The 16,004-nt window shown below is 37.9% G+C and overlaps 2 protein-coding genes across 3 annotated transcripts; both read left to right on the forward strand.

The window, feature by feature from the left end:
- Positions 1-662: 662 nt before the first annotated feature.
- LOC129925193 (uncharacterized) lies at positions 663-6,009 on the forward strand. Of its 2 annotated transcripts, XM_056024118.1 has the most exons (5): positions 663-788; positions 1,260-1,467; positions 3,119-3,172; positions 4,835-4,993; positions 5,822-6,009. In XM_056024118.1, the coding sequence occupies exons 2-5, from the start codon at positions 1,269-1,271 to the stop codon at positions 5,980-5,982; spliced, it is 573 nt and encodes a 190-aa protein (XP_055880093.1). In that variant the 5' UTR covers positions 663-788; positions 1,260-1,268; the 3' UTR covers positions 5,983-6,009. The 2 variants fall into 2 exon arrangements, with proteins under 2 accessions (XP_055880093.1, XP_055880094.1); XM_056024119.1 differs by lacking the exons at positions 663-788; positions 1,260-1,467 and adding an exon at positions 2,593-2,764.
- Positions 6,010-6,419: 410 nt separating this feature from the next.
- Positions 6,420-15,923, forward strand: LOC129925149 (uncharacterized). The gene is made up of 2 exons (XM_056023727.1): positions 6,420-6,507; positions 8,197-15,923. The coding sequence occupies exon 2, from the start codon at positions 8,239-8,241 to the stop codon at positions 13,870-13,872; it is 5,634 nt and encodes a 1,877-aa protein (XP_055879702.1). The 5' UTR covers positions 6,420-6,507; positions 8,197-8,238; the 3' UTR covers positions 13,873-15,923.
- Positions 15,924-16,004: the final 81 nt, after the last annotated feature.

Below are 16,004 nucleotides of genomic sequence, written 5' to 3' on the forward strand. Positions count from 1 at the left end.
GGTACTTGGCATTAGTTGTGGAAAGTAAAGGCGGTCGGTAGTTGTGCTGGCCACATGACACCCTCGGTTGTTAATCGTGGGCTACAGAAACAGATGACCTTTACATCATCTTCCCCTTAGATCGTAAGGTCTGAAATGGGCTAGTGTACTTTTGCATTTGTATATCTAATTCAGTGAGTTTCAATGTTAAAATGTGTTCAGTTCAGAAAACAAGTTTCACACATATAAATATTCTGCAACCTGCAGTTTGAGATCACTCGGAAGTTTGATTGTATACCAATGAACTCGAATAGACCTATTGAATTTACTTGCAATCAATATTGACAAACAATTTGCACTAAGTCTCTTAGCAACAGAAAAGAAACGACTTCATTTTCTCAGAATTCAACAGAATGGAACTAATTGTGGAGCGAGCAAACTACTTAAAATGCTTAAACACTCAAAAATTCCGTTTCAATTTTCTTTCCGTCCAAAGATATCTCTATGGTAACACCACACGAAAGACATTTTCACGTAAAAAAAAAGTGTTTTTTTTTCTCTTGATAAAATATTCATTTAATTTGCTACTCAAATCAATAAACTTGTTGAAAACAACTAAAAGCATTTTAGGCAAACTATAAGATAACATGAAATGGGGGAAAAGTGTCATATTGATAAACGGATGAACGATTTAAGAGGAGAGAAGTAAGAGTAGAGATCCTTCTTATACAGATATAGAAATAGGAACTAACTATTTGATGAGTGTATTCTGTTACGATGGATGTAGTGATTAGCTCTACTTGAATTGTGTAAGTTGAGCTTTAGAGATCTTTAAAAGGAAAACTCTATTGTAAACACATTTATGTATTTTTCTATTTTTTAAAAGAATGTTATTTGCTCTTTGGTCTGCCGTTTGCATTGGCGAGTCTTTTTCGGGTGTATCTTCTACCTTTTCTATATTGTAAATATGTGCCCACGGGCTGGTGTATAGGCCTATTAAGACAATTAAAATGAAATTATTTTTTGTAACATTCAGGAATACAAATGAATGTTAAATTGCTATATGTCAGGGCATTGAGTTTTAATATTAAGTTTATCCACTGAACAGAAATTGTGAAGTGGGATATTTTTATTATTATTTGACTCTAGGTACACTTATTGGCTTTTATGTTCTACATGCTTGTAACTAGTTCGAGTGTTTTGTTTTACATGCATATATACTAGATCTATAGAATAAACAGCTAAAACTACTGAAACTCTATAAATTTGAATTTTCAAAGATTGTCATCATGAAAAACAGCATTTCGCCGACACTAATGGATGACCCTCAGCTCTCTTACTCCGGAGAAATCGCCACGCCTTTAGTCAAAGTGAGTCTGTCTTTAGCTCTGGTAGCTGTCATACTTCACACAGTTGGCATGGCTTGTCCCTATTGGCTGGTCGGGGCCATGTACTACCCGCCATATGGTCTGAACAGAATGAATATAGGTTAGTACTGTGTTGAGCGAGATTCCAATATAATTGAATGGAAGGAGCAGTGTCGTAGCATCTATGACTATGGCTCGAAGGGATTCATTGCGTTTAGGCTCACGACTAAAGTGTTTTGACGACTAATTGTCCAAACGTGCTCTTGTTGAGGTTGCCTCCTATGTCCGGCATGAATTGGCCTCCTAATGCATGAAAATCTCCAGCATTTTATTGTCTGTCTATTGCAATGGCATATAGTATAGTGTCTGTCTATTGCAATGGCATATAGTGTCTGTCTATTGCAATGGCATATAGTGTCTGTCTATTGCAATGGCATATAGTGTCGTCTATTGCAATGGCATATATTGTCTGTCTACTGCAATGGCATATAGTGTCTGTCTATTGCAATGGCATATAGTGTCTGTCTATTGCAATGGCATATAATATCTGCTGTTTTAAACACAAAAACTCGCGGATCGTCGTGCAGACAGCATTTAAACAAATGAGGTATTGATTTGTATGATGTTTGATAAGTATGTCCTATTAAAACCACTTAAAGAACATTCAAATGAGGTATTGATGTGTATGATATTTGATAAGTATGTCCTATTGAAACCACTTAAAGGACATTCAAATGACATACATCTTGTATATCTCATTCGTGTAATCTGATCTTCGTAGATTTACGGATTTTCATATGAACCTGTTACTCAGTTCTCTTCAAGCTGAATTTTTCTTATGAACAAAACAGAGATCTGTGTCCACATACCCAGGTTTAGGTTTTTGTTCCCACTGAATAGAGGTGTTTTAAAATGGTGTTTGTTGACCCAGAAGAAAGAAGTTTCATTGGGAGGATGTTTTCACAAAAATAAATCGAAAGAAAATATCCATAGCGTGGTGATAAACTACTGCAAGAGATCAGTAAGTCTGACAAATATCATACTTATAATAGCAGTTTTACAGTCTTTGATTTATTGGCATGCTTCATTAATTAAATTGTATGCCTAGTTTAAAAGTGTATTATTTTTTCCGTCCATCTTTTAAAGACAGTTCGCCTTTCTGTCCTCGTTTGGACATGCAGATGTCTGGTAGCCCTAATTAATAATTTTAATTATTAGTTCCTTCTCTAATAATATTAAGAAGATTCTCGTCACCTGTCAGAGGGCAGTAATGCTGCAGACCTGCCACAACACTAGAAATATCCAGTGGACACTGTTAAAGGGACTACAATATATTTTGTTTCGCTCTAACGAAGCTTGACCATGGTAGTGCCAGAGAATGAAAAGAAATAACAACACTAATCTGTCTTACCCTGGAGGTAAATTAATGTTACAACAGTGAATATAACAAATTCTTTATCAAATTTGCTATTTGGAAAGTCTGAAAATTGTAATTGTATTAAGTAAATATCATATTCATCGATAAAATCCATGTACCTACTAATAAATGATGGATTGTCGAAGAATTATACTTTTAGTCGGTCTACTTCAGTCGTGGTATGACTTAGGTTCATCTTAAACCCGGGCCCACTGGTACCTAGCTACGCCACTGCTCATTATGCCAGATCACCATTTCACATAACATGAAACAAGGCTTCTAGTCATTATGTTTTTTTTTAAATATCGCATTATTAGCTTTGCATTCACTAAATGATTTCCCCTTCATGTTTCAGGAGTTTTTCAAGGATGTTCTGACTTGACAGGCTGCACATCAGCTAGAGGAGACAGTATGTTAGGCTTAAAACTAATACATATGCTTTTTCTAATTTCATCCACACTTATACAATAGATGCATTGCAATTTAACATTCAGTGATGTGTACTTACTAGACAGTGTGATAAATCAACTTGATATTTGTCACAACATTAAAAACTAAAATAATTATCAAAACTAACTAAGATAAACCTATTCAATTTCGTTCAATAAAAAGGACGCACTCTGGCTAGCATTAGAGATAAGGCCGAAATCACGTGAAATGTTCAAGAATATATCTAGATATTCACCCAAAACTAAGAAAATTTCTTATTAAATCCACCTGAAAAAAAATTAAAACTAGCGACGTTGACTTAAATGTAAACAAACTTTTAGACTGTAAGAGACTGCTTTGAAAACAACTAGGGGGCCACAATGTAGAGATTATAATGCCGCGTAAAACAAGATTTAGCTAATAATTAAAACCCACACATCTTCAAAATTGCTCTATAACTTAAAAATACAGACGTTTTCTCGAAATCGCTTAGATAATTTTAGTAATAAGTAACAAACTTTTTAGATTGACTTTAAAGAAAATGATTATGTTTCAATATTGCTTTGTAAGATGCATAGTGGCCGAGTGGTAGAGCGCTTGGCTTCCGAATCAAAACTTTCTGGTTACGAATCTCGATGAAGACTGGGACTTTGAATTTCTGGATTTTTAGGACGCCCCTGAGTATACCCAAATGTAATGGGTACCTGACTTCAGTTGGGGAAAGTTGTAATGGTTAGTCGTTGTGCTGACCACATGACACCCTCGTTAACGGTCGGCCATTGAGACAGGTGACCTTTACATCATCTGCCCTATAGATGGGAAGGTCTGAAAAGAGGATTTTACTATTAATACTTTATTGCTTTGTCTAGCAAGGCTTCCCATATGTATTTTTTTTGTATTTTCTATACTATTAATGTTCACCGGAAAGTTAAAATGTAAACTTCTACAGAAAATGCTTTTAAATTATACATCTATATTTTTTTTATCTTGACTATCAAATCGATAATAGGTTCCTTTTAGGCCCATATGTAGTAGCTATTCATTCTTCTTCTTCTTTACAATGCCTTAAGAGTTGAGTCTAAGACCCATGGAATTCTAAACCTTCTGCCTGTCTGGACAAACTTGTACATACTTGTAACTGTAAAGATCCAAGTAGATGTAAACTATTACATCCCTGTTACCGATGGATCATATCCCAAGACGCTTGAATTAGAAGCGAGGCCTCCATAGTTCTTCTCTGTTGTCTACCGCATCAGCAATGCAGGTGTTCGCCCCTTGAGGAACAGTGTGTAGATAGTGACATGTTTGTTGGGGCTTTCTTACAAATCCGCCTGTACCATGGGCTCAGTCCTTAGGTACCTAATGGGTGTTCTTTTTTGCTTCCCTATTGAACTAATAGTCTCCTATAATAACAAACGTTTCCACCCGAGCGCCAAAGTGTGACTGACAAGCTTTGCGCGGGTGTGCGTAGTACTTCTATGTAATTTTACAAACCAATTTAAAACAAAAAATAACATAATAGAATCATAGGCATAGTCATAGAAATACTTATTGGTCTGGCTAAATAGCTAATAATTAATAATGCTTAAAAATAGTCTAATAAAATATTAATTACACATCAATATGTTCCACTGTTCTTCAGCAAATGATTGGCAAAAAGCATCGGCGGCACTAGAGGTGGTAGCAGAGCTTCTTTGTCTCTGCGACATCGTCACTCTGTTTGCAGCAATGTTCAAGGTGAAGTCCAGTCACACCTGGAAATATGTGAAGATAGCATCAAGCATGTTAACTCTTGCAGCTGGTGAGTCTTTCAGCTTAGTACTCTCACACCCAAACAGTGTTTTTAGAACACCAACAGCCAGTGAGTCTTTCAATTCAATACTCTCAAATCCTAACCATGTGTTATGTTTTTTCTGTGGTTGCCTGGTTATGAGGATTGAACTCCGGACTGCCGTGATGATAGCCATGAGTTCGGACCCTGTCCGCAGTCCTACCCTGACGTCCTATGGGAGAATTGGGCTAGGACATAGTAATCTTTAATTTTGAAGGAACATCCGAAACGTATAAAATAAAAATAAAACCACCAGGAGCTGGTGAATGTCTCATTTCAGTACTCTCAGGCCAAACAAGTGTAATAGCCATCAACAACCAGTAGTTCTTTTTTGTGTTTTTCTTTACTTATTAAATTATTATCACAAATTATTTTAAACAATCATATTTTTTACTTTTTAAATTACCTATTTCTGTGTCGACAATCAGGGTAACCGACCATGGTACCGGCTTATGATGGGGCCCCCACGGATCGCGCTAACTTAAAGAAAATGATAGATTTCAAATGTCTCGCAATATTTCGTTATAAATAATAATTTCGTATTAGTATATTTCAGTTTCATACATGTCATTTAAATAGTCAAGCGGTTATATAAAAGCAGACCTCTAACTTTCTTCGATGATAAGACCACGTGCATTTTATTATTCAGCGTTTAGGCGGGCTAAGGCTAGTAGTTATAGTTACAGGCTACAATTACAGCAAAGTTTATAATAATTATCCTAAGCTTAATTTGTATCTTCTTTTCAATAATGTAGAAGCTCAATGACTAATAGCCTAAAGGACAACTTCTTCTTTCAGCATTGTCCATGGTGGTCCCCCTTGCCCTCTACGGGACCAATGCCAACAAGATGTACCCTGGAGTGATCCTGAATGTTGGATGGGCCTATGTACTGGTCTGTGTCTCCGCCATCATGCAGTCCCTTTCCGGAGTTACTCTAATTATCGAACTACTCGTCTGAAGAAAACTGATCAGAAAAGAAATAGATTGTTTCATACAAACAGTTTGCATTTTCTTTATAATTTTTTTGTATGTCGATAAGATTGAAAGAAATAGTTTGGAGCAAGGTCTGTGTTTATCTGTTAATCTGTGTCATCTGTTAATCTGTGTCATCTGTTAATCTGTGTCATCTGTTAATCTTCTGGAAACGTCAAAAGGATTTCAACCAATTGCGTCTCTTTTGTCTCGAGATACATTGTATGCGCCAAGGCTACAAAAGAACATGGGTTGCCCAATAGTCTTGGGGGACACTTGGTCGCTTGAAACTGTCTTGTTAAGACACTCAGGTTTCCATTCCCATTGATGAACGCTGGGGGAAAATGTGCATAGTGCGCATATAACATCTTGTGCGCCATAATGCACTATTGAAAACGTCAATGCCGTTCTACGATATAAATACAACTGAAAAAAAAAAAGAATTAATTAGCTCAGTGACTTTTTTTTCCCAACTAAATTTTGTTCTATCTAAAGGAATTGATTACAGCAAGTACGAAATATTGTCTTTTTTTTTCTTTCAACGATTTGATCTAGATTTAGAAAATAGAACTAGATAGATAGATCTAGATCTATCTAGATCGATCTAGAAGTAGATATCTAGATCTAAGTTAGACCTAGAATTAGTATAATGTCCTATATTCTACTATTCTAGATCTAGAGATTGACACCTATTACAATATTAACCTGGTCGAGGAGGCTGAATAGTCTTGCGCTCTAGACTGTCCACTCGGTGGTTCCCTGCCGTGCTGATGGAATATGATAGTCTACAATTCTTAAGGAAATATATTATAGATATACTTTATAGATATACTCATTATATAGATCAATAGATCTAATTGTTTTACATTTTACACTAGATCTACCTAGTGGCTAGATCTTTGCTAGGTTTTAATTTTAGGGATATTTTAATCAGTCTTAATATTCTTTATAGGCCAATCTGAATGTAGGTGTAGGCTAAAGCCTAGATTGACTACACGAAATATGCAAGCGCTTTGCTACTCAAGTCACTGAGACTAAGACAGGATTTAATTAAGTGGAGGCATTAGGCAGGATTTAATGAAGTGGAGGCATTAGGCAGGATTTAATTAAGTGGAGGCATTAGGCAGGATTTAATTAAGTTGAGGCATTAGGCAGGATTTAATGAAGTGGAGGCATTAGGCAGGATTTAATTAAGTGGAGGCATTAGGCAGGATTTAATTAAGTTGAGGCATTAGGCAGGATTTAATTAAGTGGAGGCATTAGGCAGGATTTAATTAAGTGGAGGCATTAGGCAGGATTTAATTAAGTTGAGGCATTGGGCAGGATTTAATGAAGTTGAGGCATTGGGCAGGATTTAATGAAGTTGAGGCATTGGGCAGGATTTAATTAAGTTGAGGCATTGGGCAGGATTTAATTAAGTGGAGGCATTGGGCAGGATTTAATTAAGTGGAGGCATTGGGCAGGATTTAATTAAGTGGAGGCATTGGGCTGGATTTAATTAAGTGGAGGCATGTATCCTCTTATGAAGACTTGAGTAAATAATAAAAATGTTCTAATTGCTAAGATAATGAGACATCAGAGTTTATGAAAATTCAATCTCATTTTTTTCTTCATATTTGATGTGCATATTTTAAAAAGTTTTTGAATTGTTTAGTTTGCCAAGGCCCTTCTTTTGATAATGAGCTTGCACTGATGGCACTACGGTAATCCGATTCTGAATACGACTCTATATACGAATTTACTGTTTTATGTGTTTCAAAATAGACAAACACGTATTCTACTATTTAACTGTCCTTATTTAGTAAACAGTAGGCCTACTAATGATAGATCTCTTAGCGGCTTAGCCGTTAGCCTATTATGAACACCGCCTTTAACTAGTCATTTAGTTCTATTTTTATTCATTTTGGTCAACTTCTTAGTTTACAATATATTTATTTATATGATTATCAGTTTTATAAAAAAAACTATTAGACGTAGGCCTACAATGAAGTTAAGTGCTATCTTGTATATTCAACATTGAAACTGCAGATCTAATTAGTAATTACAATGTGAATAATTTCCCTTTACGCAATGTACAGTTTGGAAGGACCTGTGTTTATGTTCACAAACAAATTCGTCACATAGGTCAAGCTCATTACGTCATCTTTTCAATGTTTTCTAATTCTCCTGTGTTTTCTTTCTATTCACCTGTCTTATATAGTCTTGTAGACTAAATCAAAGACACATCTGGACGTCTTGAGACATGTTAAAGTGGACCTCGAAGGGCTCACTAACCTCGGACGATGTGGTGAGTAGCACCATGCCGCAAGATTTACCTTGGCATAACATACACGCAGTCGAAGACGGCAGGTTGCGGCGGAACGAGCCAGGGTCAAGGACGTTATCCGAGAGGGCTGGGCTGCGAAGGTTGCAGAATATAGTTACGAATGCAGACGAGATGAAAAATAAACACTCGATGGTGTCCGAGCCAAACTCACCCTATTGCAGCACCGAGGATGTTCGAAATGTTCGCAGCCTTTCCCTCCCCTCTTCACCTCTAACCAAGAAGAAAAACAAATCTGGTGTTATGAAAAAGATTAAAAATATTTTCCGAAAAGGGAGAAGTGATCGCTATGAAAGCCCGGGTCTTCTCAATAATAAAGAGTTGAAACCCTTGACTGAAAAGACTGGCTCAAAGGAGAAAAAAGAGCCACCGAAGACTAGGTTAACGCGCCTTATTGAAACCAAACGTGCGCAGCGAAAATTTAGACAAGTCGCTGATGGGAGTCACTATGCATTGGGGGAATCAAGATCATTTTTGAGTCCTTCAGTAAGCAGCGATGATGAAGGGAACTATCAAACATCTTTGTATAACGAACAGACGCACAAACCATTAGCTACCTTTACGGTGCCAAGAGTCGACGGCTTTGCTGCCAGAAAAGATTCGACGTTAAACACTTTACACTCAACAGACGAATCAGAACAGTACGCCAAGAGACCTGCTGAAACCCATACTAAGGGTGTGACTAGAATCATCGAAGAGCCAAAAGTAATTGCTCGGATTATTCCAGATTTTCACGATGAAACTGTCAAACCTATTATCGATCCGCTGCACTCTTTTGGTGACATTAAAACGTGCCAGGTTGTGCATCGCGATGTTAATGAAGACACGTTGCCAGTTAAAGTGGAGAGCTTTATCCTGGATGGCAAAAGATACGATTTTCTATGCTCACCTGTACCTCAGCAGCCTCAGAAGTGGAGCCCCTCTGAAAAGTTAAAGGGCAAGCTGGGGTCAAATGGCATAAGGAAGTCACCTCAGGGACGTCATGAAGACAGCAGCAGCTTGGTCAGCGTTAGCAGTACGTCGGTGAAAGATCTTGTGAGGTCATTAAGCTTCATCAAAGAAACAGGCAGTATGGAGAAGGTGAAGGTTATATTCTCCAGCCCAGAATCAATTATTTCTGCCCGAGCTTCACTGTGTCCAATCAATTCCAATCGCCAAAGTCCCAGTTCAATATCGAGTTCAAGCCAACCGCACAGAGTGGAGGCAGACGACTTGTACACAGATAACGACGAGCCGTGGTCATCCCAGGAAGAAGATCAAACTATATTGTTACCGCACAACGATACCGGTGAGAACATTTACTACAAAAAGGCAGTGGAGACAGACAATGGCAACAATCACCAGATTCCATTCTGTACCAGAAACAACAACAACGGTCACCACACCTCTCCCCTTGTGTCGTCCTCAACATTTTGTGACTCTCCGCCAGATGTCAACGGCTCCATCAGGCCTAAAAATATCTTTAAGTCAGACCCAATGTTAGACTCTTTCAGCCGAGAGGCGAGGAAAGACCTTAACTATTCCGAGAACAGTTTTGAAATGCGTCCATCGCCCAGTCAGTTTATTAGGAAGGGGAAATTCGCAGCGAGTAGCCCCATGAGAAAACAAGACATCTCAGGAAGTGAATCTGACTCGAGAAGTTCTCCCTTAGACATCAATCACCAAAGTCTATTAGCGATACGCCCAAAGAAAGTCAAAGATATCGTAGAACAGATCGAGAAAGAGTCACTAAACAGTTCAGCGCGCTTTTCTCCAATTGAAAGTGTTATGGAAAAGCAATCCAAAGAAACTGATTTTGTTAGACATTCTGAAAAAAACAAAACACACAACGGTGATATAGTACAAGACGGGACACCAGACTCATGTCACGTGACTTCAAACAGACCAGAGCATTTCAGCTCGTCGTCTGACACAGAGCCGGACGCGGAGAGAGAATATTCGATTGAGGACAATTTCTCTTTCTCACTTGACGAAGATTCCTACAGAAAGAGCGATGTGGACACCAAGCGGGACGATGCAGAAAAGGAGCTGACATCACCAGAGTCGTCCTCGTTTCATTTGAGTGAGAATTTACCAGACGACCGCAGTACCTTCACGTCCGACAACAACGTTTTTTACAGCGACAACTCTGACCTACTGACTTCCAGCGTTTTTTCAAAGGAAGGGGAACCTGATGAGAAAGATAAGGGATTATCCCCACTCGTCCATTTAGTATGCGATACATTAATGAATGATTCTTGTTTTGATGCGAATTATGAAAACGACTACAAGCTAGGCCGACAGCAAGAAAGTGCTAGTCAATGTGTAGCCATTTCACTACCCGCTCTTACTAGTCACGTGGGTGAAACATCTGCTTACCATGATTTGAATCAAGAGGAAAATTGCAAGGAAAAGTTGTTCTGTGTTATAGATAAAGATGCCAAAGTGAATGAGGATGGTCTGAAGAAACTAACTTCAAGGTGTCCTACTGTTGAATTGGATATTCCCATACACAAACAAAAAGCGTGTATAGATGATGCTGAGCATATTTGTATAAAAGACAAAGATTTGATGGCAACGGTCTGTGAAGAAGGTGATAGACTGGTCGCTGCAGACTTTCACACGGAACAAGAAGAATGTATAACTGACGTCATCGCACCAGCTATGATGGTGATATTAGACGCTAGCACCAGCGAAAACGTAACGGAAACGCCAGGCAATAAATCCATTACAAGTGACAATAAAGAAAACTTTTTAGAATCAAATGTAGACATTGAAAATGTAGGTGGACAAGTAACAGTGAAAACGGAAAGTCTAGTGGGCAATGAAACGGCAAGTCTAGTGGGCAATGAAACGGCAAGTCTAGTGGGCAATGAAACGGCAAGTGTAGTGGGCAATGATGCACACGAGAATGAGAATTTAGGTAGCAAAGAACATATTTTTTACATGCCCGAGTGTGCATTGCAAGAGTTTAAAGATTTAACCAATGCCGATGAAATCGCTAAAGAGATCAAATCGAAGAAAAAAGTATCGTTCAAGCTGGAATCCTACTCGCCAGAGGAATCAAGTTTCTCCGATGACAGAGCTGTCGTTGAGACAACGTTCCATCAAAGGCAGGGTCAGTCGCTAGGGGAAAATCAAATTCAGTCGCAATGCCAAGTTAGCCAGTCCGAGGCCAGGGAATCTGCAAGTTCGACAGATGTCTCGGTAACTGAGCTTTCAGTAAGATCCAACGAAATTGCTGACATGCCAACGCCCAGTGGCGACGATTTCAGCTGGTGGGGAGCCGAAAACATAGATGATATTGATTTTTTCCATGACCAGTCATTTGGCGCTGAACACGAAGAGGCGCCGCCTCAAGATACAGATGTCGCACCGTCAAGCGCAACAGAAAATTTGCTGCATGAACATTTCTTAGCCACGACTCCAGAACAGCAGGAAGACTTGATTGATTTGAGAGAAGAGAACGTATGTGTTCCCAGTAATGTTTTAACCTTGTCTTCTTTTATCACTAGTGGAAGTATTTTTAATATGGAGGAAAATGAGCAACGGTCCCTCCTTATGTTTGTCGACGAGCAACAAGAGTGCAAAGAGAATTCACCAGTTCCATTCGATGACACGGGTTCGTCTCCCAGCGATATTCACACGGGGAACAAATCAGTTAATAAACAAAATGAGATGTTTGAAGACCCTACTCAAAATCGGGAATCAGTGACACTAAAAAATGGGACTTGTGATTCAGTAAGGGACCAGCGCATTGACGACGAAGCGCACCAAATGGATATCGACCAAACTTCGGACATCAACACGCATACATACAATGTGAACAAAATAGAAACGGCCGTCGAGAAGGAGGTGCAGCCATGGTGGGAGGAGCATTCCGGTGCCAGTCCCACTAACGACAGCTCTGGCAGCTTTGAAATAAGTAGCCAAGATGAGTCGAATACATTGTCTGAGCTTTACAACCAGGTGAAAAATTCAAGACCAATAGTCAATCAAATGAAATTGGCCAGGAAAGTCTTTAAAAAATCAAATAAATCTCATGTCAAACCAGTGACAGAACGCAAACAAAGTAAGTCAAAACATCCTGATTATGACTTGAAGCCCAAGACCAGAAGCGCAAAGACCAAAAGTAATGTCAAGAGACAACCAACACCAGTGGCGGATGAATATTTACCGGAAACTGAGTTACCCAAAGCAGAGTCTAAAAAAGAGATATTTGGAAGTCATAAAAACCCAACTGATTTCACAGGATCACTATCGAGTAGAGAAGATTCAAAAAGAATTAGAAACTTCGATAAAACTAAAGGGAATAAGTCAGACGAGTTAGACATGAATGAAGTTGATAGAGACTTGATGTCAGATGCAAGCCAGTCAAAATGGACAGATCGGTCACATTACATTTTAGATGGGGCATTAGCAAATAAACATATGGACAGAAGTCCTTCAGAGTGGACACACGACAATCAAAACTTGCGACCAGTACAAAAAGAGACTTCTGAAGAGGATAAAATGCGTTCAGTCATTCGAATATCCAGTACACGATCCCCTTCTAGGACAATGTCTTCTGACAGCAGGTCAACTACTTCGAATTCACAGTTCGTATCTGATGAAGATATCCCACGAATTATTTATAGTAACACTTCGTATTTTACAGAGAATTTGAATGAACGTAAGAACACGTACCAGTCACAGGGTGGGCCGGATTCAGACAGCAGCATTTCACAATACATATCAGAGTCTTGCGTTATCGATAAATTTATTGAAGACTCTTCAAGTCAGGAGACGAGCTCAGGACAAACAGACTCCAACATTATTGACTACATAGACACTAACTATACACTACAATCTACTTTTGATCAAACTTCTGACAAATCCAGCTCAAGATATGCAGTGCGATATTCAGATTCGACAAGATCCTTTCAAACACAGATGGGTGTAGCTACTTCTGAAAGTAGATATAGTCCAAACGACAATATGGATCGTGTCTTGAAGTATAGTCCACATACAGAAGCACAACGTCACAATGTTGTCATGTCTTCGGCGTGCAACTTAAACGAAGAATATCAAAGCGGCAGGTCAATAACTCTAGCAGTAGCGGAAAGCGATACGACTGCTGCTACCAATCTACTTAGTACAGAGAGGACACAGCTTAACATGTCTCACTCTAGTGCTTTTAGGTACGTGCAGGGACATCAATTTTCAGATCCATCGGTCAACATCGGCCAAAATAGACAAATGCTTCCGATTCCCCAGCCAGGGATTTCTAACGCAGCTGCAGAACAATCTACAGGCCACTACCAGACAAACGAATATAACGATCAACAGGCGGCCCAACAGCAGTCCAGGATCCAGCGATTTGGCCAGGGCCAGCTCAACCGGTCAAGGCTCACCTGCACTGGCGTCGGAGACATTGCGTCTGCTCAACACAGCAAGCGTAGCTCACAGGACTCGTCCTACCCAACAAGCGTGATAGGAGAGGCTGTTGAATTGAAGCCTAAACCTGGAAACTGGCTTTTCATAGCTTCTTTCTTCATTTTCCAGTTATTTATTCACTGGATGTATGCTGCCTAGGGTATCGTCCACGGAGATCTAACAACTGAACGTGTTCAATGAAAGATTCAATCCTCTGGGCATAAGGAATCTGAAAATCAACAGCACCCCCCACCCTCTAAAAAAAAATGAACGTTGATACTGGATTTAACTTGCGACATTGAAGTGTAGCAGAGAAACAATCCTGACAATCAACTTGTGACTTTTAAATACATTTTTTTTTATAAACGAGTCAAAATCCTCTTTCAGACAATCGGTTTGTTTGATTGATTGTTTGATTTGAGGCACATCGGCACAATTTAGGCCATGTCGTGCCTGCAGTCCTTTCAGACAATCGGAACTCGATTCATTTTAGAGAAGAATTTCCAGTTGTGTTCTATTCCAAAAGCTTAGAAACAGCTGTCATATTGAAATAATGTAATATGACCAGTTCAAGTTGTTCTACTTTTTGAAATATTGCTATTTTATTAAGCCAACAAGTTACACAGTAAATAAATGACATCGACTCTATTGACTAAAAACTATGTCCCACATGCCTATGGTATATTACCAAGTAAAGATGTTAAGACTTTTAAAATTAAATTACTATTAGTAAAAAAAAATCACACATTTAAATCAAATCTAATACATAATGAAGAAATGATGTTAGGACTTTAAAAAGAGGGAATAATTATTAGGTAATAGAAAAAACAGTACACATTTAAATCAAATATACGGAGTAAAGATGTCACCATTTAATATAGTATTATATCAGGTAACGATTATTTCCCATTCTATAGATTATAATGGAGCAAAGACGCCATCTATTCAAAAGTATTTTATAATACCAAGTAGATCTGTTACACAGGTACAGTTTTAATATTTCGATAGTTCCTACATAGTAGTAAACATTTGTTCTGTTAGATATTTTCTTGTAGATATTTCACATTGAAAGTGTATAATAAAGTATTTTGTAGATAGTACACAATGACATCAGTGAAAACATGGGCGTGAAAGACTTTGTTTAGACAAACTTTCCTTTCATTCATGAGGTTTTGCGTACAAGTTAGTGAAAAGAAATGCAGACAATGCTTCTAATGAAATAAGTCGTGTGTGAAGCAAATGATAAGGAGAAATTGTATTTGTGTTAGTTCTATGCTCATAATAAACATATTTAAGAGGAGAAAAAAAAAAGGTTACAACTATAAGTTGGTCTCAATGTGAACACCAAGAAGAACTGACTAAAGACAGTAGCATTGGACTACATATTGTGTGACAATAAAATTGTTAGGGCTAGTCGTTGTCTCAGAACAATGAACATTAAGTAAGAAGTTGTGACTGACGTCAGCAGTGCCAGAACATTAATTGGACATATTTATTATTGAGCTAAAACCTACGCGAAGCATTTCGAACGATGCTTTTCATTGTTTGAGTTACATTTGTACACTTCCTGTTTCGTTTTTCAAAATGAAATCAAATGGTTGCACAGTTTATTTGTAATACGCTCATGGTGTCTGAGAGTTATACGGGGAATCTCAAGGTCAAGGCTTAGTGACAACTGGTGTTTTTAATTAGTTATTTCAGGACATTTAAAGTCTACACAGTTCAGGTCTTTACATTCGATTGTCAAATTTAAGTGATTGATGCCCACTGAAACAAGTGAGTATCATAAAAGGTTGCATTGAGCATTTAAATTTGTTTTCCAACGAAGTTTTAAGTTTGGCATTCGTCATTCCTTCTTTATGGAATTGTATTTTCAACACATTTATTTACATACTGTTTTGAATAATTATTACTCTTAAGTTCAAATTTTGAAACCAAACTTCTGTAGCAATGAACACAGGAATAAGAAAGAAATGGCTGGTTTCTACATGAAACAAATGTACTGTATAGACATAAGCTTCAAACATTTTCTCTATAGGTTCTCTGATTTAAATAAAGGAAGATAAATAAATATCAAAATAAAGATGTTATAAAAATGGTTTGAATCCAAATGAAAGAAATCAGTTCACAAGCTGTGTTATAAAAAACATGAATTGTTTTTTTTGGTTTTATGAATCAAATTCAAATTGATGCAATATTGAATTGAATTAAACATTTTATGATTGTAACTTGTCTCAATCTTGTGTTGTTATATTTTGGAAATTAATGAAAATGTGTCAATTGATATATAT

The sequence above is a fragment of the Biomphalaria glabrata genome, chromosome 3, assembly GCF_947242115.1.
Source record: "Biomphalaria glabrata chromosome 3, xgBioGlab47.1, whole genome shotgun sequence".
Taxonomy (NCBI): domain Eukaryota; kingdom Metazoa; phylum Mollusca; class Gastropoda; family Planorbidae; genus Biomphalaria; species Biomphalaria glabrata.

What these genes read in the sequence shown, in the direction of transcription:
- LOC129925193 (XM_056024118.1), top strand. Translation starts at nt 1,269, where the DNA reads ATGAAAAACAGCATTTCGCCGACACTAATGGATGACCCTCAGCTCTCT. An exon ending in CACATCAGCTAGAGGAGACA is followed by an intron (nt 3,173 to 4,834) that starts GTATGTTAGGCT and finishes ACTGTTCTTCAG; the next exon opens with CAAATGATTGGCAAAAAGCA. An exon ending in CATGTTAACTCTTGCAGCTG is followed by an intron (nt 4,994 to 5,821) that starts GTGAGTCTTTCA and finishes TTCTTCTTTCAG; the next exon opens with CATTGTCCATGGTGGTCCCC.
- LOC129925149 (XM_056023727.1), top strand. Translation starts at nt 8,239, where the DNA reads ATGTTAAAGTGGACCTCGAAGGGCTCACTAACCTCGGACGATGTGGTG.